Source organism: Protopterus annectens, chromosome 8.part0 (genome assembly GCF_019279795.1).
Source record: "Protopterus annectens isolate FY-2018-M chromosome 8.part0, PAN1.0, whole genome shotgun sequence".
Classification (NCBI taxonomy): domain Eukaryota; kingdom Metazoa; phylum Chordata; order Ceratodontiformes; family Protopteridae; genus Protopterus; species Protopterus annectens.
Window position 1 is genome coordinate 275,353,430 of NC_056741.1, and position 23,085 is coordinate 275,376,514.

General features: G+C 39.5%; 1 protein-coding gene across 2 annotated transcripts in view; it reads right to left on the bottom strand.

Annotated features, from left to right (window-relative positions):
* LOC122808749 (ras-related protein Rab-25-like) overlaps positions 1 to 23,085 on the bottom strand; it is a 334,101-nt gene that overhangs the window by 42,565 nt on the left and 268,451 nt on the right. Inside the window, exon 4 of one of the 2 annotated variants that reach the window (XM_044079767.1) lies at positions 8,510 to 8,668. The exons of the other annotated variant lie outside the window; for it this stretch is intronic. Within the exon in view, the coding sequence (XP_043935702.1) occupies positions 8,568 to 8,668 (101 nt within the window). The 3' untranslated portion in view covers positions 8,510 to 8,567. Of the gene's footprint in view, positions 1 to 8,509; positions 8,669 to 23,085 lie in introns of those variants that run through there. 2 annotated transcript variants of the gene reach the window in all.

Below are 23,085 nucleotides of genomic sequence, written 5' to 3' on the forward strand. Positions count from 1 at the left end.
ATACGGTGGTGAGAAGGCTTGAGTTGTCTGGGACTAGTTGACTGGCTAGTGATTGAATGGTCTCTGTGAAGAAAGTATTAAAGATATTGGCAGTTTGAAGGGGGGTATTAGGATCAGCCTCAAGAGGGGTAGGTGTGTGAGAGTGTCCTGGGGAAAGGAGTTTGTTTACACTGGCCCAAAATTTTGGGGGATTGTTCTGATGAGTTTGCTGTAGTTTACAGTAATAGTTCTTTTTATCCATAAGTATTGCCTTTTTTGTATTATTTCTCAGTTGCCTAAAGTTTTGTTGATCAGAGATATTTTTGTTAACCCTCCACTTAGCCCAAGATTTGTTCCTCAGTAAAATTTTCTGTCTGGTTTCTTTAGAAAGCCAGGGGGCTGGTTTGGATTTCATTCGGATAGACCATTTAGGTGCATGTTTATCAAGGATGGATAAAAAAGTAGAGTTTAGATATTTTATAGCCTCTTCAAGTGGTAGAGGTTTTAAAGGGTTCCAGTTACAGGCGCTAAGTTCATTTTGGAATGATTCTGGGCTAAAGTGTTTATTGGACCATGCAATCCTAAAAGTGGAGGGTTTAGGCAGATCATGTTTTTGTCTTATGATGTAGGTCAAAGTATGATCACTTAAATCATCTGGGAGAGTGCCTACCTTATAAACTTGCTCGTGTCTATTTATAAGTATCCAGTCTAAGGTACTCTCTTTTTTGTTTGGTTTGTTAATTCTGGTTGTGGAGGTGATAGTTTGACTAAAGCCATGGAGGTTAATGTGAGAGGTGGGGTTATCTGCATTGACACTTTTCCAGTCAGTATTAAAAATCACCTAGTATTACTGTTTCTTGGGGGTAAGTTGAGGATACCCAGTTAAATATAGCTTCAATTGTGCTGATGTTATTACCAGGTGGTAGGTAGATACAGATGATGTATAAAGCTTTGTTTGGGTTGATTTGGAGTTTGGTGACCAGGACTTCTGCATTACTATCCTGAGGAGGGTTACATGGTAGTGTGGAGATGTGAAATCCATCTTTGAATAGAACTGCTACACCCCCTCCCTTACGTTTTATCCAGTCTTGTCTAACTATATTATATCCTTGGGGGATAATTTCGTTGTCTTTAGTCCCTGGTTTCAACCAAGTTTCTGTCAGGCAAAGGATATCAAAGGAGTGAATATCTAAAAGGGCATGGAGATAGGCTACTTTATTGTTAAGACTGCGGATATTCAGATGTCCTATTAGGAGTTAGTTGGGGAGTTTAGGCTGGGTAGTTAGGGTAGCAGGGTTGGCAGGGCCAGGGTTAGGGTGGATGTCACCATTTAGTAAGGAGAGACTGAGAGGTTTTGTTGCTGAATTGTATTTTAGGTTAAGTAGGTATTTCTCTCTTTTTACAGTATGATTATTATATTTAAAGTGGGAGAGTCTGTGGTATTTGGGTAGTAGATAGCTGAGAATGGAAGTGATATTAGTCTGACTGCAAGTGAGTATAGAAGTGTGTATTGCTGTTTGTTTTTGAGAGTGGTTGAAATGGTAATAGTGCAGTTTTTCAAAGGAAGTGAGGAGGTAGGTAGAGGTAAGGATAGTAGAAAGTATAGCTAGGAATATTAGTTTGGTTGGGGTAGTTGAAGTCATCTTCACTGAGATTGATTATAAGAAGTGTTAATGGGTAGGGTTAAAATTTGTAAGAGGTGGAAGTAGATAAGGAGGGTTTAGAAAGGAGGGAATTAGTTCCTGTTTCATAGTTTCATAGTTTAGTATTAGGCTATCTGCCCTGGGGCATTTGTAAGCCTAGCCATAGTGATGTGGCTTTCGCCACCACATAAAATGGTACAAAATGCACAGAATAGATTTAGAATACTGTGCCTCTGTCTAGAAGTGACACAGTGAAGGTCCCCTTATATAATAGAATTAGTTTACTGTGCCCCTGTCTAGTAGTGACACAGATGTGACCCCTGGGGTAAACTTACGATCTCCCATCCACTCATCAAGATTTCTCTTGAAGAGAGTCAGTGAGGGGCTCTGCCTAACATGAACTGGGATCTTGTTCCAGAGCATGGGAAGCCTCTGGGTTATGAATCTATCCCTCCAGCATGTCCTATTCATACTTGTGCCGAGGTTTAAGTCTTTAGCTCTCGTGGTTCTGATGGATTTGGATTTTTTGAGGTGGAGCATGTCCATCAGTTCCTGATTGGACATGGCCTTGTACGTCAGGCAGAGATCAGCTCTGAGCAGGCAGTATGCTACTGAATAGAGCTGGAGTTTCTTTAGTCTGGCAGAATAAGACATATGTTGGAGACCCTTGATCCTCTTGGTGAGGTACTTTTGTGGTCTCTCCAACTGTTACAAATGCCGGGTGAGGTACATACCAAATGGGGCATTGTACTCAATCATGGGTCTGATGAGGGAGGAGTATAGGGGTACAATGACATCCTTGGATCTGGATGTGAATCCCTTCATGATAAGGTGCGCAAGGTAGAATGTTTTTCTAACCACTTTGGCAACGTGGGTGTCAAATGAGAGGTCGCTGTTGCCTTGGGTCCCTAGGTCTCTGATTACTTTTTCCATACTCAGTGGGTTGCTGTCTATGTGATAATTTGTGGGTACTTTGTTTTTCCCAAAGGGGATGACTATACATTTTTTGGCATTTAGTTTAAGGCCATGACTCTGGCACCAGTTGTCCGTTTCTGTGAGGCCTTTTTGTAGGATGTATGTGTCCGCTGGTGTATCGACTATGGCACCTAGTTTGCAGTCATCTGTGAACTTTGTCAGCCACAACCCTCCCATGTTTGCTTTAACATCTGAGAAATAAATGCCGAACAAGAGGGGTCCCAGGACAGATCCCTGTGGGACACCACTTGTGACTGGCTTTGAGTCTGACATTGCTCCAGCGATTTTAACTTTATGGGTTCTGTCCTTTAGCCAGTTTGCAACCCAACTAGTGACATAAGGGTTTACATTTAAGCTGTTGAGCTTATCTATGATGCCTGAGTGGGGTATTGTGTCGAAGGCCTTAGCCAAGTCCAGGTAGGCTGTATGGACTGCTTTGCCCTCATCAATGGCTCTAGTGACTGTTTCAAAAAGTCAACCAGGTTCAAAAGGCAGGATCTGCCCTTTACAAAGCCGAACTGGGTGGGGTCAAGTGTCTGTAGGTCCCCAATGTCTCTGTTTATGAGTTCCATAATGATTCTTTCCATAGCTTTGCAGACCAGGCTGGTTAAGCTTATGGGGCAGTAGTTCCCAGGGTCTGTAGAGGTACCCCCTTTGTGGAGTAGGACCACTGTTGCTGTACGCCAGTGTTCAGGTACATATCCTGTAGTAAGGCTAAGGTTAAATAGCATTTTTATGTGCGGGTTTAGCTCCTCTTGGAGTTCACGTAGCACGCAACCCGGGATACCGTCAGGTCCCATTGATGCTGTGTTTTAGCTTTGCTGAGGGCGGCTCTCACCTGGACATATGAGATGACAGGGAGATTACATTCAGCTGGGATAAGTATTTCTTCTTTTGGGGGTGAGGGAGGGGAGAAATTTGCACTGAACCTGTCAGCCAGAATGTTGGCAATATCTGTGGGTTCAGTGTATTTTTTGTTGTTGTGAACTAACTCTGAGCATATCTGAGGGTTTCCGCCCAGGTTTCTGACATAGCTGAAGAAGGCTTTGTGGTTATGTTTAGTGTCCTTAGTGATTTTTCTCTCAAAGTTGGCCTTGGATGTTTTTATGAGAGAACGTAGTTTTCTGCTAGTGTTGATCAGAGATGTCTTCCCTTTATGGGATTTTGCTCTGTCGTGCAGTAGCTTCCTTCTTTTGTTATACAATTTGTTTATGGCTGAGGTCCACCAGACAGGACGCTTGCTTTTGGTGGAGAGGGACTTGGATTTATTTGGGATTGCATGATCCATGCATTCTTGGAGATGTCCATAGAAAGCATTTGTGAAGGATTCAGCATTGTGGGATGTGGTATCCACTGGCCCAGTGGGCTTAAAGGATACCATCTCAGTCTTAAAAAGAGTGAAGTCTGCTTTTGAGAAGTTTTTCACTGTGGTCTTTTGTGCTGGGGGTGGAGGTGGGATATGTATATCCAGGGTGATTAGTTTATGGTCAGATTTCACTAGTGAGGGGTATACCTCCGGTGTGGAGCATTTTGTCCCCATGTTTGTGATGGTCAGGTCTAGTATATTATCTCCCCTAGTGGGAGAGGTGACTAGTTGTTCCAGTGCATTTGAATTTATGAATTCCAGGAACCTTTGGGCTAGGGTGTTAGGGCTAGAATAATGTACCCAATCTATGTTAGGGTAGTTGAAGTCTCCCAGTATGATGGTATTTTGTGATACATTCATATCCTCCAATGTCTTCAGGAAGGCTGAGTGGGTTTCCTGAGATTGGGAGGGTGGTCTGTAACATGCTACCAGTTGTATAGCAGTTTTGCCTATGGTTAGTTGCACCTGTATGGTCTCCGATGCTTCTTGTGTTGCTACTAACCTGGAGGTGTGGGTGTCCTTGATGAATATGGACACTCCCCCTCCCTTTGTGGTTCGGCCCGGGTTTTGGGGCCGAAAAGCATGATACGAGGTATAGCCTGGTAGCGCTGAGGTGCTCTCAGGAGCCTTGAACCAGGTTTCAGTTACTGCACAGACGTCGATGTTCTCCATACTGAAGAGTGTATCGAGTGCCTGCATCTTGAGATTTAGACTTCCGGCGTTGAGCAGCATTACCGTTAGTTTTTTCCATTTTTGTTATCTAAGGAGGTGGGTTTGTCTTTTGAGCCTTGCCTAAAAAAGGCACTATGGGGGTGGCAAGAGCCTTAGCCAATATCCGGAAGCCCAGTGGTGACAGGTGCAAGCCGTCCCTTGCGAAGCAGCGTGGCTTGCCCAACATGTCATCCCAGGCAGACAGACATTGGATCCCCTTAGAATGACACCAGTACTTGAGCCAATTATTAAAGCTGATCATCTTGTCTTTGTATTGTGGCATCATTCTTGGTGAGGGCAAGATGCTGCTCAGGGTCAGGGTCATACCAGCCTGGGCTACATAATCAGAGAGCTCCTCTATGTCTCTTTTCATGTAGTCCAGGGAGGTACGTCTCAGGTCATTCACGCCAGCATGGACAATGACGGAGTCATATTTGTACTTGCTTTGGAGCGACCTGAGTGTGTGTGTTATGTGGCGGATCCTAGCTCCCGATAGGCAGCTCACAGTCACCCTCTCCTTGTTCAGCCTGGTAAGCGGGACATCAGTGTGTCTGACTATAGAGTCACCTATTACTAGTGTATCAGGCATGGTGTTTGGCCTTATGGGCTGTGATTGATTGACACACTGATTTATTGAAGTATGTGTTGCATGTGTTTTGTTTTGAGGTGGTGGATTTTTGGATGTCTGCTTTGGGAGCCTCTGTTGTTTTGGTAAGTTTTTTATTAGAGCCTCCGAGTATGTCTTTGTGTTTTTATGTGTTTGGTTTGCAGTTGTGGTAGGTCTATGTGGGACTGGGTTTGCTGTGTGTGTGGTTACCATCTCCTCCTGTCTGGTCATGCCAGCCCTGAGTTGAGAGAGTTCAGCCTCCAGTTTGGCTAATCTCTCACATGTATTTGTGTTTGTTGGGAGGAGGAGAGGGTTGTCTGTGTACATGAGACAATTGTAGCATTGTCTCAAGATACCCAGATTAACCAGCTGAACTGGAGAGGACTCCAGTACACTACCACTTGACATGCTAGAACAGTATAAAGGAGTGCTGGCCTTTAAGGGAAGTGGATATTCACAGGGGTGGTAGGTGGATGTAGTTCTTACTTAGTATGAGAGTGCTTACTTAGTAGAGAAGTTTTGAGAACAAGTGCTAGGCTTATAATATAGCGAGTAGTCTGATTATACTAAGAGTAGAGCTTCCTTAAGGGAAAATTTGAAGAGCAGACTTGGAGGAGCCAGAAGAAGTTTAACCTTGTTTAACCGGCGCTATACGCACCACACAGCAGTCGCAAACGCGGATTTAAAACAGGGAACTTCAAAAGAGCTAGAAATGCTCCAAAACAACCAATTACTACAGCTCTTGTGCTGAGGTCACTTCCTACAGGGACAGGTAGGCTGCTCAAGGTTCCCCACTCCCACTGGTGAGCAAAGAAACTTCCTTCTATCCAAGTAAAGTAATGGACAACACAGGAACTACACCACAGCACAGAATACAGCAAAGCCTGTAAACTGGTATAAACTAGTCGAGGAGAGGCGGGAAAACAAGGATTATTTTTTTGTTTTTTTTGTTTTTAGATAGAAACACACAGAAAATGCAGAAACAGTAATAAATCAGTTACACAGGCTAGCACACTTTAGTGGACAGCCTCAACAGTTAAATTAAACAAACAAACAACAAACTTTCGATCAAATTCGACTAAAATGTAACTTTTAAGTGCAGATATTAAATAATGCAGCAAACAGCTAAAAACAGTTTAAGCTTGTTTAGGGTAAGCTAGAGAAGGTATTTCAAGTAAAAAAACAGCAAAGATACTTAAATCCAGAAAGTAGTCATTTTTCTGAGTTCTCTGTAGCTAGGACCACTCTGCAGGACCACGAGGAGCTTGTCTGAGTAGTATAGCCAGAAAAAAATGCCCAGAGTAGGATTTTAAACAGGGAACTTCAAAAGAGCTAGAAATGGTCCAAAACAACCAATTACTACAGCTCTTGTGCTGTGGTCACTTCCTACAGGGACAGGTAGGCTGCTCAAGGCTCCCCACTCCCACTGGTGAGCAAAGAAACTTCCTTCTATCCAAGTAAGGTAATGGACAACACAGGAACTACACCACAGCCCAGAATACAGCAAAGCCTGTAAACTGGTCTTAACTAGTCGAGGAGAGGTGGGAAAACAAGGATTATTTTTTGGGGTTTTTTTGTTTTTAGTTAGAAACACACAGAAAATGCAGAAACAGTAATAAATCAGTTACACAGGCTAGCACACTTTAGTGGGCAGCCTCAACAGTTAAATTAAACAAACAAACAACAAACTTTCGATCAAATTTGACTAAAATGTAACTTTTAAGTGCAGATATTAAATAATGCAGCAAACAGCTAAAAAAACTGTTTAAGCTTGTTTAGGGTAAGCTAGAGAAGGTATTTCAAGTAAAAAAAACAGCAAAGATACTTAAATCCAGAAAGTAGTCACTTTTCTGCATTCTCTGTAGCTAGGACCACTCTGCAGGACCACGAGGAGCTTGTCTGAGTAGTATAGCCAGAAAAAAATGCCCAGAGGCGGATTTTAAACAGGGAACTTCAAAAGAGCTAGAAATGCTCCAAAACAACCAATTATTACAGCTCTTGTGCTGAGGTCACTTCCTACAGGGACAGGTAGGCTGCTCAAGGCTCCCCACTCCCACTGGTGAGCAAAGAAACTTCCTTCTATCCAAGTAAGGTAATGGACAACACAGGAACTACACCACAGCCCAGAATACAGCAAAGCCTGTAAACTGGTCTAAATTAGTCGAGTCGAGGCGGGAAAACAAGGATTTTTTTTTGTTTTTTTTTTTAGATAGAAACACACAGAAAATGCAGAAACAGTAATAAATCAGTTACACAGGCTAGCTCACTTTAGTGGGCAGCCTCAACAGTTAAATTAAACAAACAAACAACAAACTTTCGATCAAATTCAACTAAAATGTAACTTTTAAGTGCAGATATTAAATAATGCAGCAAACAGCTAAAAAAACAGTTTAAGCTTGTTTAGGGTGAGCTAGAGAAGGTATTTCAAGTAAAAAAACAGCAAAGATACTTAAATCCAGAAAGTAGTCGCTTTTCTGAGTTCTCTGTAGCTAGGACCACTCTGCAGGACCACGAGGAGCTTGTCTGAGTAGTAGAAGAGGGATATGGTAAAGTAGTCAAAGGAGTGGTGTATTGTAATTGGTGAATGAGTAAGGGTGTGTCTAATTGGTTTGAATGGAAGGTACGTGTGATTGGATGGAAGTGGAAGAGGGAGTGGCTGAAGAAGTATAAGTTTAGGACCACTGGACGTGGGTGGGAATTGGGGGTAGGTTAGGGGAGCGGAGCAGGTAGACACAAGGAAGATGACAGCAGGACAGTGAGAGGAAACAATCAGTCAGGAGAAAGGTGAGTACAGAGGGGGCTAGGTAGGAAGGTTAAAGTGATATTAGGTGTAAGTGTAAGGGAGCAGACAAGTATCGAGAACTGGCTGGAGGGTAGGACTGATAGTAAGTAGAGAAAGAGGAGAAGTGTACTATTGAGATGTTATGGTAAGTGGGAAGGAGAGAGGGAAGAGAGGTAGTAGTTGGGTGAATACTGCCACCTAGTGGCCAATCCTTGTAGTAATGGGGAGAGGAACCACTAAAACAGTTAAATAGATGAGCAGGCAGCTCAGCTATATAGAAGAAAAAAAACCGGGGTGAAGTAGGAAAAGGGGATTTACAACTATAAGGGTAGGGGAAAGGGGGAAGGCTGCTGGGTATTCTGGCTGTAATCCTACACTAACACCAGGTAAGTGGTAGAGCAAATTCACAAGCAGAGTTACATTAGGTATTGCAGCATATTACATACTTTCTTTCACCCTTTTACTTCACTTCTGGGAGAAAGGTAGGACTGCTCCTGTATGGTGTCAGGCAGAGAGGGAAGACGAGATGACTTGAAAGTGGTCTTGAAAATCCAGTAGGGCTGGGCCAGTAAACCAGTTTAATCTGGGTAAGTAAGGTTGTAGAGCTACAGAAAAACAGAGAGGGAAAGTTTTATAATTAACTTCTAAGGTTAAGCAGTTAGATATGGAGACTACAAAAGTAGTAGGTTAGACAGCAGAGGACAAGTACAAAAACAAAGCACAGATAGTTCAGGTAAAGAACCCCTAATGTAAGGTATGTGCCACAATTACCTGCAATCAGTATTAATAAATGCCTAATAATAATATATACATTCTATGCAGTGTTTAGAGTCATACAAACAATAGTCTGCAACAGTTAGGATAGACACTGTGTGATTTCACCATTAAAACAGCAATTGCAGCAAATTACGCAAAAGTTCCTAGACATGTAGTAAAAGATAATCACCAAACGCATACTATAACTGGCATCTGTTTCAAAGGATTACAAATATAGGTATTTTAGACACCATTGCTATATCAGAGGAGCCTTTTGCATTTGCCAGGAAATAGGTATAAAGGGGAGCACAGGTGAGTCTAATGGAGCAGTTTCAATTAATAGCGGTCGTTTGTGCACAGTGCATGAATATACAATGCTACAAATTCTCTGCTAAACAGAGCCAGCAGTGCTAACAGCGTATAGCTATAAAGTACAAATGTGATTCTATTGATCAGATTTAAAGAGACTGCATTCCAAGCCAAGCATTTTAAACTTAAACAGAGTACTAACATCCTTATCGCTAAAGAAGTTAATGAGGTGCTATCGCTAGTAAGCGAAGGGGCAGTTGGCGGGAGCGCTGCTGCTTAATAGAAGCTCAGCTAAACCACGTGGTGGAGATTAGTGACCTATAAAGCACTCCAGTAAGAGTATAACCCACTAGCCCTGTAAGAGAGTAACCCATTATAAAACCCAGTATAAAACATTAGTTACCTTGGTAACCACTTAAGTATCATATATAGTCAAGATGGGTTACAAAAACTACAATTCAAGTTAAAGCAATTACATGACTTGTTATGCATATTTACTTATATAAGAAAATCATCATTTTCCCCTTGATGTTCAATGTAATGTATGTCATTTATGACAAGACAGTAATGTTATTATACACAAGCCCATGTTATTAAATCCTGTCTTTAATATCTAAATTCAGCAGACTGCTTCATCTTATGATGATTATATATTATATGTCTAGATTTACTAAAATCATACATTACATAACTATTGTGTGTATGTGTTTTTTTTTTTTGGCTGTTGCTTAGTTATTTGAGAGACCAACAAGCTGCAATACTTATTCTTATCATTAGCTCCTTACAAGCATGTTTATACAGTCCATAGAATTTAAATTATGAGACCCTTCTATTTTCTTATTTGTTAAAAGTATATTTCCATCCTTACATACACACATATCAGTACTTCAAGCACAGGCGACAATGCCCATCCAGTTTTGCCAGAATACCATTCACTATTTCATGTGATGTGTTTCCAGGCTGTTCTTAAAGTATCCAAACCAATATTTGTCCTGTTCCATTTTACCAGCCTGTTCCATGCAGTGGCCACTCTGCCAGTGAACCACTCAACGCACCTTCCATTCCCACAGATATTTCCATGAAGGAAATCTGATGACTCTGTAGCTCTTCCCAGCAACCCCAAACACCCCTAGAATCAGCTATCCCCATATGACCAACACGTCCGAGCAAGCTCACCTCCCAGACCACTGCAAAGGGTACTGCACAAGATCAAGTGCTCTTAGTTTTTCACAATAACTCAGACTTCCACTCTTATGTAAGTCCTTAATGTGTTTGAACCAAAATACATTTTAAATATAAAATTGCACTTATTATTTTATTTATTTATTTATTTATTTATTATCAGGAATCAACTTAATGAGCTAAACAAAGTGTTGGGAGACCATCAATATGTGTACATGTGGTTTAAAACAGCCCTTTTATTATTTTTTTTTTAAACCAAAAACTTCATTGCCAAGAATCATCTTGGAGGCTCCTCAGAGCTGTTAAGCAATATTGTCACTCTGTCTCTGTTACCTTAGCAACCTGGGAGCATCTGTTTCTGTTAGTGTGTCATACCAGAGGCTCACGATGCACCTGAAGCAAAGCTTCACTTCACTACAACTTCAAGCCTAAATGCCCTACCTTTCAGCGAGGCAACAGCCAGGGAAAGAGCAGAAAGCAAACAGAGCAAAAAAAAAAAAAAAAACTCCCAACAAGCCGCCACAACAAGAGATAACATATTTTTCAGCCTAGCCACCTCTCACCCAGCAGATGTATAAACATAAACAAACTATTCTCTGCCAAAATATCCCAAATTACAGCTTTATCCATCCCCTTCCCCTGGATCCAGGCTAGCACGCCAAATGTCTCTTTCTAATACACAAGCATCAGTAAACCTCGATCACAAGCCACAACCCACAGCTTCCCGGAGATGATAATGGCAACATACAACAGCTGCCAGACACAGCTGCATCGACACACACCATGTCAGACTTAATCAAACAGCACTCAAAGCTATAATACCTGCCATTATTGATACTAACTATGTTTAGACAGAATAATAATGACATTTGTACTAGCTGCCAGACACAGATGCATCCACGCATACCATATCAGGATTGATCAAACAGCACTCGAAGCTATGATACCTGCCATAATTGATATTAATTATGTTTAGACAGAATAATAATGACATTTGTACTAGCTGTCAGACACAGCTGCATTCACGCACACCATATCAGGATTGATCAAACAGCACTCGTAGCTGTGATACCTGCCATAATTGATATTAACTATATTTAGACAGAATAATGATGACATTTGTACTAAGAGCTTGCTACTATTACTTAACCAGGATATACATGACATTTATAATCATACTTTAACTGAAGAAGGCATTAGCCTCCATGACAGCATTTTTTTTCAAAACATTCTACTGTTACTGCTATTATATATGATGTTAATTTGTTACGTTTGAGTCTGAGCTCTGATGAATAGTATCTTGTTGAATTAGTTAATTAATTACTTAAATTAGTGTAAGTAAAATCAATGAAAAATGAACAAGATAAGTATTTATTGAGTTCAAGTAGGGGAATAGAAACTGCTATGTTTGTATTATATGTTGCTTTGTTTGGCTTACATATAATGTAAATAGTAACCTATCTTGACCTCCCTTTTTTGTGAAGAATTATTGGACTCGTTGAACATCCTGAATAAATCATTACTGTTTCTAAGTTGTTCAAGAAACCCTCATTTTTTTAAATAAAAACAGATGACAAGTGATGTACCATATCAGTTGATACTTTGAGAGATGTAGTCATAAGAGTTATTTTTTTTGGGAGAGGTATCTTGGAATCATTTTTTTGTTACTTCTTTCTAGCATCAGTCCAAGGATTTGTTTCTTTTATTTTTTAAAAGTAGGGGCCATCCATTCATTCCATTTCTTCTGGGATAGACAGTATGTTGTTTTTAATGAATATAGTAGTAGTAAGTTATTAAAGGTTTTCATCTCATTGGCAAAAGTATTTTTATCTTGGCTGGAAAGGCCAGCTGTGCCTTAACGTTGTTTTGTTTCAACAGTTTTATTATTGGCCAGACTTTTTTTTCTTTGTTCTAGTATTCTGGAAGAATAATTATTGTCAAACCTTATCAGGCTTTGATTGCATTTTAAGGGTGATTTTCTCCAAGCAGATTTTAATATTAGTTCCTTGTCCAGAAATGAAAGAAATTTTATAACTATGGATCTAGGTGGAGTATTTTTTGAGTTAGAAACAGGTTTCCTCAGTGTTCCATGCACCCTTTCAATTCCAAATGAAAGCCCGTCTTTCAAGTCTAAAAATTAATGAATCCAGGTTGTTAAGAATGAATAATGCCTTCTCCTTCACTGTTTTCAGGCAGACCAAAGATCCTTAATTTGTTTCTCCTTTCCTGTTTTCTAAGTCATCTATTTTGTTAAACAGCCATGTATTCTGTTTAAGCAGAAATTCTTTTAGGAATTCTTCCTCTTTGAGTCTCCGCTCAATGTCATTTGGAGAAGTCTCTATATTTGTCATTTTTGTATGGTGTTGCTGTAATAGTTCCTTAAGAGTATCAGTCTGTTTTTGAGAATTTAATTTGAGGTTTTCTAAGTCATTTTTAAAGCCATCCATCTTTAAAAGATAGTTCCTGTAAGGTAGATGTCATCAATTGCAGTTATTTTTTCAAAGCAGCATCTGGATGAGAATTCCTTGAGTTGTTCATATTCAGTAACTCAATATATCTCCAAGTTACTTGACGGGAACATTTTTGTATATCTCCAACAAAATTGATATTTATGTAGTTTAGTAGTTTATCTATAGATTTCTGACATTTTAAACTTGAAAATAATAAAATTTTCACATATAATTATACTAGTTTATGGAGCTCTTAAAATTCACTGCTCTCAGTTGGCCATCTAGGCTCCGCCCCCAGGTTCCTTTGCTGATTTGCATGAAGAATGACATTTAGAGTGTCTGTAAGGAATAACAATGTTGTCTCCACAGCCTTTGGTGGGTGATGAGCGCAATTATTACTGATTGGTTTGGGTTTATTGTGGTTGTCTTTGGAGGTTCATTGCTATACATCACTAAAGTCTGACTGCAGTTTTTGTTGTAAATTATTATTTTGTTTAGTTATTTACTATTTGTTCATCAGGTAAGTGGACTGGTCTATTGACTCTTTTCAGCCATGACCCAAGCTCAAAGAGTAAAAAATATAACACTGCTTTTCAATCAACAATATGTTATACACAAAATGAGTGCATAGCAAAATTCAGAACATAATGGTGGGATAGAATGCAGTTAGGGTAAGATTAAAATATCCAGTCAGAGTGCATTGAAAAAAGAAATATATACAAAATGCAAGCTAGATATTCACAAAATACAGTGCAATCATGCATATAATAATTAAACTGCATTATGCATGTAAAATATACACATGTAAAATGCCACATTAAGAGGCTGAGAAATATTTCTTAAATATATACTATTATTCATTATATGAGATGATAAGTTATCTAACCATTGCCATGGTAACAGCTGCAGGTAGATTCAGTAAAGAGATGCTCTTTAAATGTATCTTTGAAGCTTTTAATAGCTTCTAGATATCTGATGTGTGTAGACAAGTGGTTCTAGGTAGCATGTCCCAGTCTAGAGAATGCTGATGCTTTATTAGGTATATAGAAAGTTGACATATAGATGTTTGACTACAAATAAAACATAGTTACATCTGTTTTCGTCATATATACCTGTTGTAAAGAGTTACATTTATTTTTGCTTTGTTGTACAACTATACTTTGCAATTCTACTTCTGACCCTCTTCCCCACATAGCTCATCTTCTGTAACCTTCTGACTCTCCAGTCTAGGTAACATTGTTTACTCCCTGGGATAATGCAATTGTCTGCACCCCCACCTACCCCAATGACCAGTAAGCAAGGCAGATGACTCAGGCAGGACTTGTAGTATTTCACAGAAAGGGTAGTGGTGGACTGGAACATCCTAAATGAAGAAGTTGTAGAGTTACAAACTGTAACAGAATTCAAGAATGCATGGGACAATCATGAGACAGTTTTTATCAGAGTCTAAACATAATAAAATAATTAAGTCATGTTAGCCAGCTAAAAGATGATATTAAAAGACAAAACACAAACTATCCTCACAAAGCTATTAACCTAATATTCAGACAATGGAATCAGAGGTATCATAATACCCCCTGATTTCCTAAATCCCCCCTACATTATCATCGCTAGCTCTCAAATCCACAAAACCTCCACTGCCCTTCTATTTCTTCAGTATAAAAAAAATATTGAAAACACTTAGCTCAAATCCTTAGTGATATCCACAGTTCAGATGGACGTTTCCCCTGGTTCTTCATTATGTCCTAACAGCACGTAGTCTAAGCCCCACACCACATTTTAACCTCTATCTCTACTATAATACCATGCTACCCACTTAAAAACACACAGCTATTCCCAGAATCCCCAAACAATCCTGCAACTATCCAGTCACTTTAGTATTTTCATAACTTGGTACATTCCTTGAGAGAATAGTTTATGCCCAGTTAGCCTGCTATATTCAAAAATATTCTTTATTATACAGTTAGCAACCTGGATTTTCATCTGTCTAGAATATTGTAACTACTCTGTATACAACCTCATTGATAATAATATGTTCAAGGAAAAGCAAATTGTATCAGTTCTTATTACCTTTACTCTTCATTCAACCTCCTGCTAAAGTCACTCACATTCCTCAGCATTAATCCCATATCCTTTGGATGTTTTAAAAACTTCCTATCTCATAGATATTATTACATTAAAATAGGTTCACTTATCTCTTCCACTTTCATCCTGATCAAAAGAGTGCCCTAGGGATCGTGTTATAACCTCTACTTTCTTCTGTCTTTATCAACAAACTCCCCTTTGACCTTTCATGTCTACAAGTCCATCTACACACTGATGACATGGCGTTCTACAGATACACTGACTATCAAAAGAGAATTACAAAGGGATCTTCACTTGCTTTCTACTTGACTACTTAAAACAAACCTTCTTCTAAACATGAAAAAGACCATGATCTTTGGCAGCCTGCAAGCCTTCTACTGTTCTTTCAGACTGACAGCTACTACTCAATTACTTTAAACCTACTGAATGAACAAATTGTATCCTCTATCAGTATGTCTAGAATGACCATCAATTAAATTTCATTTGCACCACCTAGATTAGGTGCAACCTCCCCACCCCATGGGAGAGGTGAGTAGACCATATTTTTTTCACCCCACATCCTGGCTATTTCAGTAACAGGCCATTAACTGAGCCCTGGTTACCCAGGTTACAGTTAGGTCTGCATCCCTCAGCTCCATGGATCAAGACTAAAGAACATTTTTTATGTACATCTTGATAAAGTATTCCTTGATCACAGGGGAAGTGTACACATGCATAAGTATCTATGTATAGATACAGATACAGATACAGATATAGATGTACAGTAGCACAGAATGGCAGATATTAACAAATAAAGAGTACCGATGAATGTATGTACTTTAAATAGTGCTGCACTTTTTGTGCAGAGTGTGCAAATAGCATGTAGAAGTGCTTCTTTAAGAACAAAGAGGAACTTTTCTATATTAGGCAGAGAAGTGTTGCTATCAATTCAAATAAGTGTGTTGCTTTCAAAGCACACAGAAGTATTGCTGTACTAAGTAGAGTAGATTTCCTTAAAATCTGTTGTCACACTTCCCATAGTAGATGCAAACAACTAAACCTTAGTGATGTGAAAATCTCCTTACCCTGTACCATATCAAATTTTAATAATGTTTGGTGAAAAAAAGGGTATTATTTTCGTAATTAATTTTATTGATCAGCACTGCCCCTTCAAAATTTTCTTGAAGCTTGAAAACTCAACATGACTTCATGAATGCTTGAATCCACAATGCCTTACTATCTACATTAGTGCATAAACTACTATATTTACATGCTAAGTGCAGAAATAGGAGAGTCTATTATCCTAGTAAGACAATTTGTCAGCTGTGTCTTAGAAATGGAACACGCTACATTGAAAAGTAGTGAGTGATGGTCTATTTGTGAAACTACAAAGGATTTGATTACTCACAATGCTTTGCTGGTGCATGTAAATCATTGCAAAAGCCTAAACTGATATCATGTTGTGAGCACGGTCATAAGGAAAAAATGAGCAGAAACATTTTTGTTATGTTTTGTTTTTGTTTTTCAAGCCATATGCAGCTTAAAGTAGTTCCATACCTAACCCACCACCCAGACAGACATACTGCTCACCTCTCCCATGGGGTGGGGAGGGTTGCACCTAATCAAGGTGATGCAAATTAAATTTAATTGACAGTTAATCCAGACATATAGATAGAGGATACAATATGGGTAACATTAAAACAAAGATGTATGAAAAGTGTAACAAAACACTTTAATGAAAGAGATCGAGTGAACCATAATTGTATATCTCTCTCTCTCTCTCTCTATCTATATATATATATATATATATATATATATATATCCGTCCCCTTCACATGGTCGACATTTCACAATGTCGACATTCATATGGCCGAGACCATATGATCGACATTTGAAATGTCGACCATGGGGAACCGGCATCTCCGTACAGTGCGGAGTTGGTATATTCAAGTTACGGGGGGCATAGCCCCCCCCCTGCTAGCATCTTTAAAGTTAGTTTGTTTCTTTTTTTTTTTTGCCTGCTTGCATGTTCGACATTTCAAATGTTGATCATATGGTATCGGCCATATGGATTTTGACATTGTGAAATGTCGATCATATCAAGTAGACCCATAGATATATATATATATATATATATATATATATATATATATATATATATATATATATATATATATATATATATATATATATGTGTGTGTGTTTACAGAGGTTTTCTTTTTTGTTGTTGATCTGGCTCTGTCTTCTATGTTGCTTTGGCTTTCATTTACTTTAGTGACTTACTGTTGGTTTATTTTCTGTAAATGTGGTAGATTATGTTTATATTCTGAATTAACAGTTTCAGAAAACCAGTGGCTTAAAGAATTGTTATGATAAGTAGCGTAATACACTGAACTATATGATCTCGCTCACAACTTACAATACATCTAGTGTTTCTGATGATTCTGCAGTGATTAAAAATAGTAAACACTGTTACAAATTTGAAGAAGCTGGTGCTACATTGACAAAACTTTTATAGCTATAAATCATTTTGGGCAACATTATAAAACAGTAGTATTGAGAAACACTTAATGTGATAGGCAAGCCTTAGCTTGGAAGTTTTCCCCATCACTCCAAGCTTGTCTGATTCAAAGACAGTACTAACAATGAAGTTTTCCCCTTCTCTGGGACATCAGCATGGAGGGTGGTCTCACAAGTAGACCTGCATGCTAATGCAACAGCCCAGGAGAGTAGCTAATGCTAATTAGCCATGTGCCCCCCCCAAAAATATCCACAGCTCTTAATTTATTCAGCTGAGCAATTCAGAGACTCTCTCCTGAGTATGATTTTATTCTAGGAGGAACAAGTGACTACTATAAAAACTCTGTGGTCCCCCATTCACTCTTATGGGACTATTCATGGTGTAAGTGAAGTCAGCAGACATTGGGGTTGGGTGAAGGTGTTATCGTGTGAATGTGTGTGCATGTCTGTGGGGGCATGAGTGTGTGTGTGTGTCTGTGTGTGTATGTGTGTGTGTGTGTGTGTGTGTGTGTGTGTGTGTGTGTGTGTGTGTGTGTGTGTGTGTGTGATACCTCCCAACCATACAGAATTACTTGGTTTTTACTGAGTTTTGGGGTCCAAATAATGGAGTGCCACGCTTCCCGAGTGGCACCCCTTAATTTCCAAATTTCCCAACTCTTTTAATTTAAATTTTATTTCCAGGCCTTTTAAGCTGACGTCATCATGTAGGCAATGATGTCAGCTCCATGAAACTGCCTGCCAGCCTGTCGGAATTGAGCTGAAGCTCAACGTGCGTGCATTTCTGGCTGGCAGCTGCTCAAATCCTTAGCCAGAATAACTGCAATGCATTTTTAATGCTGCCGAAATGGATGTATCTATCCTGCTGCCTTTTCAATGCTGCTGAACTGGATATACTGCTGCCATCTATAGAGAATGAGCCAAGCCGTTTTCATAAGAAGCAAAGCTGCCTGGAAAGGTAGAGAGATTGTGTGTGTGAATGCTGCCAGCCGAGGTAGGGAGGTTTTGTGTGTAAATGCTGCCAAGGTAGGGAGGTTGTGTGTTTGAGTACTGTCGAGGTATGGAGGTTCTGTGTGTGAATGATGCTGAACTGGATATCTATGAGGTTGCGTGTGTGAATGCTGCTGAACTGGATATCTGTGAGGTTGTGTGTGAATGCTGCTGAACTGGATATCTATGCTGTAGCTGAGCTGTTTTCATTTAAAGTGCTACTGCCGAGCCATTGTCATTTGCTTCTTCATCCAGCTGCCTTTTCAGTCCTGCTGAACTGGATATGCTGCTGCCATCTACGGAGAATGAGCCGAGCCATTTTCTGATCCGAGCTGTTTTCATAGGAAGCAAAGCTGCCTGGAAAGGTAGGAAGGTTTTGTGTGTGTGAATGCTGCTGAGGTAGGGAGGTTTTGTGTGTGTGAATGCTGCCGAGGTAGGGAGGTTTTATGTGTGTGAATGCTGCCAAAGTAGGGAGGTTTTGTGTATGTGAATGCTGCCTAACTGGATATCTATGAGGTTGTGTGTGAATGCTGCCAAATTGGATATCTATGCTGCTGCCAAACCATTTTCAAGTGCTGGAAAGGGTGTGTGTGTGTGTGTGTGTGTGTGTGTGTGTGTGTGTGTGTGTGTGTGTGTGTGTGTGTGTGTGTGTGTGCGTGTGCATGTGCGTGTGTGTGCGTGTGTGTGTGTGTGTGTGCAAAGTTCTTACCCCACCACCTCTTCTGAAAACTTTCTATATTTAAGCCTCATATTTTTGTTCTGATACTCATAAAAGTTGTGGTTTTCTGGATTTCAGTGAAGGATTGAATTGATTAAATAATGACAAGTATTTGAATTTCAGACTTCATATTCTTCAGAAAATAAACGGTAACTCCAAACCTTTTATTCTAGCAATTTTCTAAGTTTAATAAGATCAGTATTTGAAATTTGTCCTTATTTTTGGGGCTGTGTTCCCACATTATTGGCTTTGTTCAGTTTTTTTGTGCTAAGAGGTTGAGAGCTATGGTGAGAAGTGAGAAATGAATTCTGTATTCCCACATTGTTGGCTTTGTCTAGGTTTTTTGTGGTAAGAGGTTGTGAGCTATGGTGAGAAGTGAGAACTGAATTTACTAAATGTTAGCCATTTAAGTTTCAGTCTTCCAATCTTTCTTGCTGATTTAGCATAGTGGTATGTTGCTCTGACTGTAGTGCACAGAGTCCTGGGTTCAAGACTTGGCAGTGAAATGCATGGTGGTAGCACAACATTTTATTCTAGCAACTTTTCAAAATTATACAAGCAAATTTTTAAAATGTGTCCCTAGTTTTTGGCCTTTTGTCCGTCCCCCCAAAAACACTGAAATTGAAAATAAAGGAAAGAAGATGTGCAAGATATGCCCATGGTTTACACTACTGTCATTCTATTTATATACATACATATATATATATATATATATATATATATATATATACACATATATATATATATATATATATATATATATATATATATATATATATAGTGTGTGTGTGTGTGTGTAAGTAGACTTTTATGATGGAAATGTTCTGAATTGGGCAGTTTTGTCATTACTGGTTCATGCATTTTGTTTCATTGCCTACTGGAAAAATGTTCAAACAATACATTTAAAATGTTTTTAAGTCTAACAAGTGTGCTGTATTATACAAGGAATATAATTTAAGTCAGGGAGGTGTATCAAAGAACACATGTATGTTTCTTGTTTTGTGTGCAAGGGACCTATAATTTGAAAACAGGCCAAAGGTGATCTTTATCCACCACTGGTCAGATGCAATTTCTTTGGATGTGGTGTGGGTTTCAGTGCTGTTTCAATGAATGTGAGTTTCAAGGGCAGAGAAGTTTTAATGCTAAGTCTATTTTCATAGTGAGACATTATTGCTTTGTTTAGCAGATGTCTATTAGTGTTTGTGCATTGTGCTATAAAATGTAAAAATGTTATTGTTGTTTGTCTTTTGGCTTTTTCCTGGTAAGGGGTCGCCACAGCGGAACTCCGGTCCACTAATGATTGGCAGTAGATTTTTACGAAACACTGAGGTGCCAGCTCAGCACCCAACCTTCAACGAATGCATGCCCATTTACGCACGCATGTCTTTCGAATGCTAACCAACCATGGGGAGGACATGCAGACTCCACACAGAAGGCACTCCCAAGCCAAGCCAAGAATCAAACGGGAGAACCTCTTGCAGTGAGGTAACAACACTACCGCCATACCACCACGGCAGCTATAAAATATAAAAATAAAATCCAAATAAACATTGCAGAAGTAAGGCAGTATGCACACATTAGTGTTTATGGTAAATGGAGCAAAATAGCCAGGTAATGGGACATTGGAATGGCTGCAGGGGGACTCTGGTGCCATATTTTGGTTGTCTGTTCTTCAGTTTGCATTTGAAAGTTGGTATCCCACAATTCCACTGGAATGGGTGGGGTTACATAATTATGTATGTAAATTTTATGTTAATCAGTGTACAGATTTGTACCTATTCTTCATGGGCTTTGTCCAGATTTTTGATGTTTCCAGGTTGAGAGGTATGGTGTGTGTGTGTGTGTGTGTGTGTGTGTGTGTGTGTGTGTGTGTGTGTGTGTGTGTGTGTGTGTGTGTGTGCGCGTGCATGTGTGTCTATGTGTCTGTATATCTCTGTGTGTATGTCTGTCTGGGTGGTGGGTTAGATATGGGATCAAGACTTTGGATGTGCGTGGTGGGGAGAGTGAATGGATAAGCGCTTTTGTGAGTATGATAGACTATATGGGGGCTTGTTTGTTGACAGCTGGATTTGTGTGTGTGTGTCTGTATGCATGTGTGTTGTGTGTTTGCAACAAGATTCACAGGTTGTGAAGGAGAACAAATGTGCCATTATATCTGACAGTGCTGATGTTAGCTAAAGTGTGATTCAGAGATATGCTAATGAATCAATAATGATGTCTTTCTTATTACAGTCCTACCTGTCTCTGAAATTAATTTTCTTATTGTCACCCGTGTTGTACAACTGGCATGAGAGGTGAGCAGTTTCCTGAATCCTAGGGTCTGACAGCAATCTGTATCATCATCCATAAAGAAATTAACCAGCAAATTGTGCCTAATAAATGAAACTAGCACTCAGAAGGCTGTCCAAATTTAAATTACAATTCTGGTTCCTAAAAATCTAAGGACATAGTCTATAAAATGTGCTTGACATGTACGTCTGGGAATCCACAAAAGGAAGGGAAATATGAAGTCATAGTTTATGTTTCCAGCGCTCATTTCCATGTTCTTATGATATTGATACACAACAAATCAACAAGTGTGGAGACGTTTTGCATGGTCTTTTTGCTTTCGGTCACAAATGTCAGCCATATCCCCACAACCAGCTTATCTGATATATGTTTGCATGTAAATATGATGACCTTATACCATGCTTTCCAGACTCTGAGCACTAGCCCAGATATCTTTCACAGTCCAGAACCTGTGAATTGCAGCTGCTATACAAGAATGACAGAATCCTGGCATGTTGCTTGCTTTGCACTGCTCTGGATGGCTTGAATGGTCATCTGGTCACACTGGACAGCATCTCATACTTTAACAATATATTTCACTTTTTGGTGAATCTGTGGCTGAAATATGCCACCATTTCCAGCAGAAAGGGTTTTTTTCTCAAGATGAGACAATACCATCATATTTACAGAGTCCTACAACCCAGCTCTCCTCATGGCAGTATGAAATTACAGCCCCCTACCACCAAACATGCCATAATTTTACTCTCCCAGAAATGTTGTTTTCCTGCTTTCACAGAATCATCTAGCTGTCATTAAAGAGGATCCAACAACTGTAGGTTTGACAGCTTTTCCTCCATTCTTCTTGATGGTACTGTGGTCCATAGATTGATAACATCATCTTATACCTCTAGATAACACAACAGTTGTAAAATAAAGTGCAACAAGTGTAATGAGTTTGATGGATTATCCACAAGACCACCCTCACCCTCCCTTTTAGAGAAAGAACTACCTAATACACTAGAACAATGAGGTACTTCCAAAGATGTGTCTGGAGTGTTTCTCCCTGGGCCTCCACTGAAAATAGGCTCTGTCCTAGTCAGACTTTCCCTGTCAACAAATGTTAAATAAACATTAATTATTTTCCCCAAAATTTCTTTATATCCCTTGACATATATAATACCTAAGACTCCTGCCTTATTCTATAGGATGGTATTTTGCACATGGGGCTGTTTGATTAGGACACATACATTTTTAAATACCATAGCTATGAAAGCAACTATTTTCAATTACCATCTGCCAGTCCTGTTTGACCTGCTCTTTTCTTCTTCTCAGCTAGGCAAAGCTTGCAAGACTTTTCTGTAGATCTTGAAAATGTAATTCCATTACATGCTTTGCTTTCTTGAAATCAAGGACATTTCTTTCTTCTACTACCTGTACTCTTATCTATTCCCAAGGAGGATTGCCCTGTCCAATGCCATACCTCAAAAAGTACACATTTCCAGTTTTTGTAGATTTATTTTTATTATTTAATTAACATTTGTTTACCGGAAAATTCCGACTGGGATAGAGACCATTTTCAGTGGAGGCCCGGGGAGAAACACTCCAGATACATATCTTTGGAAGGTGGGAGGAAACCCACACAAATGCAGGGAGGACATACAGACTCTGCACAGAAGGCACCCCTGCCAAGAATCAAGCCAGAGAACCTCTTGCTGTGAGGCGATAATGCTAACCACTGCACCACTGCATCCCACAATCTTGTTTCTTC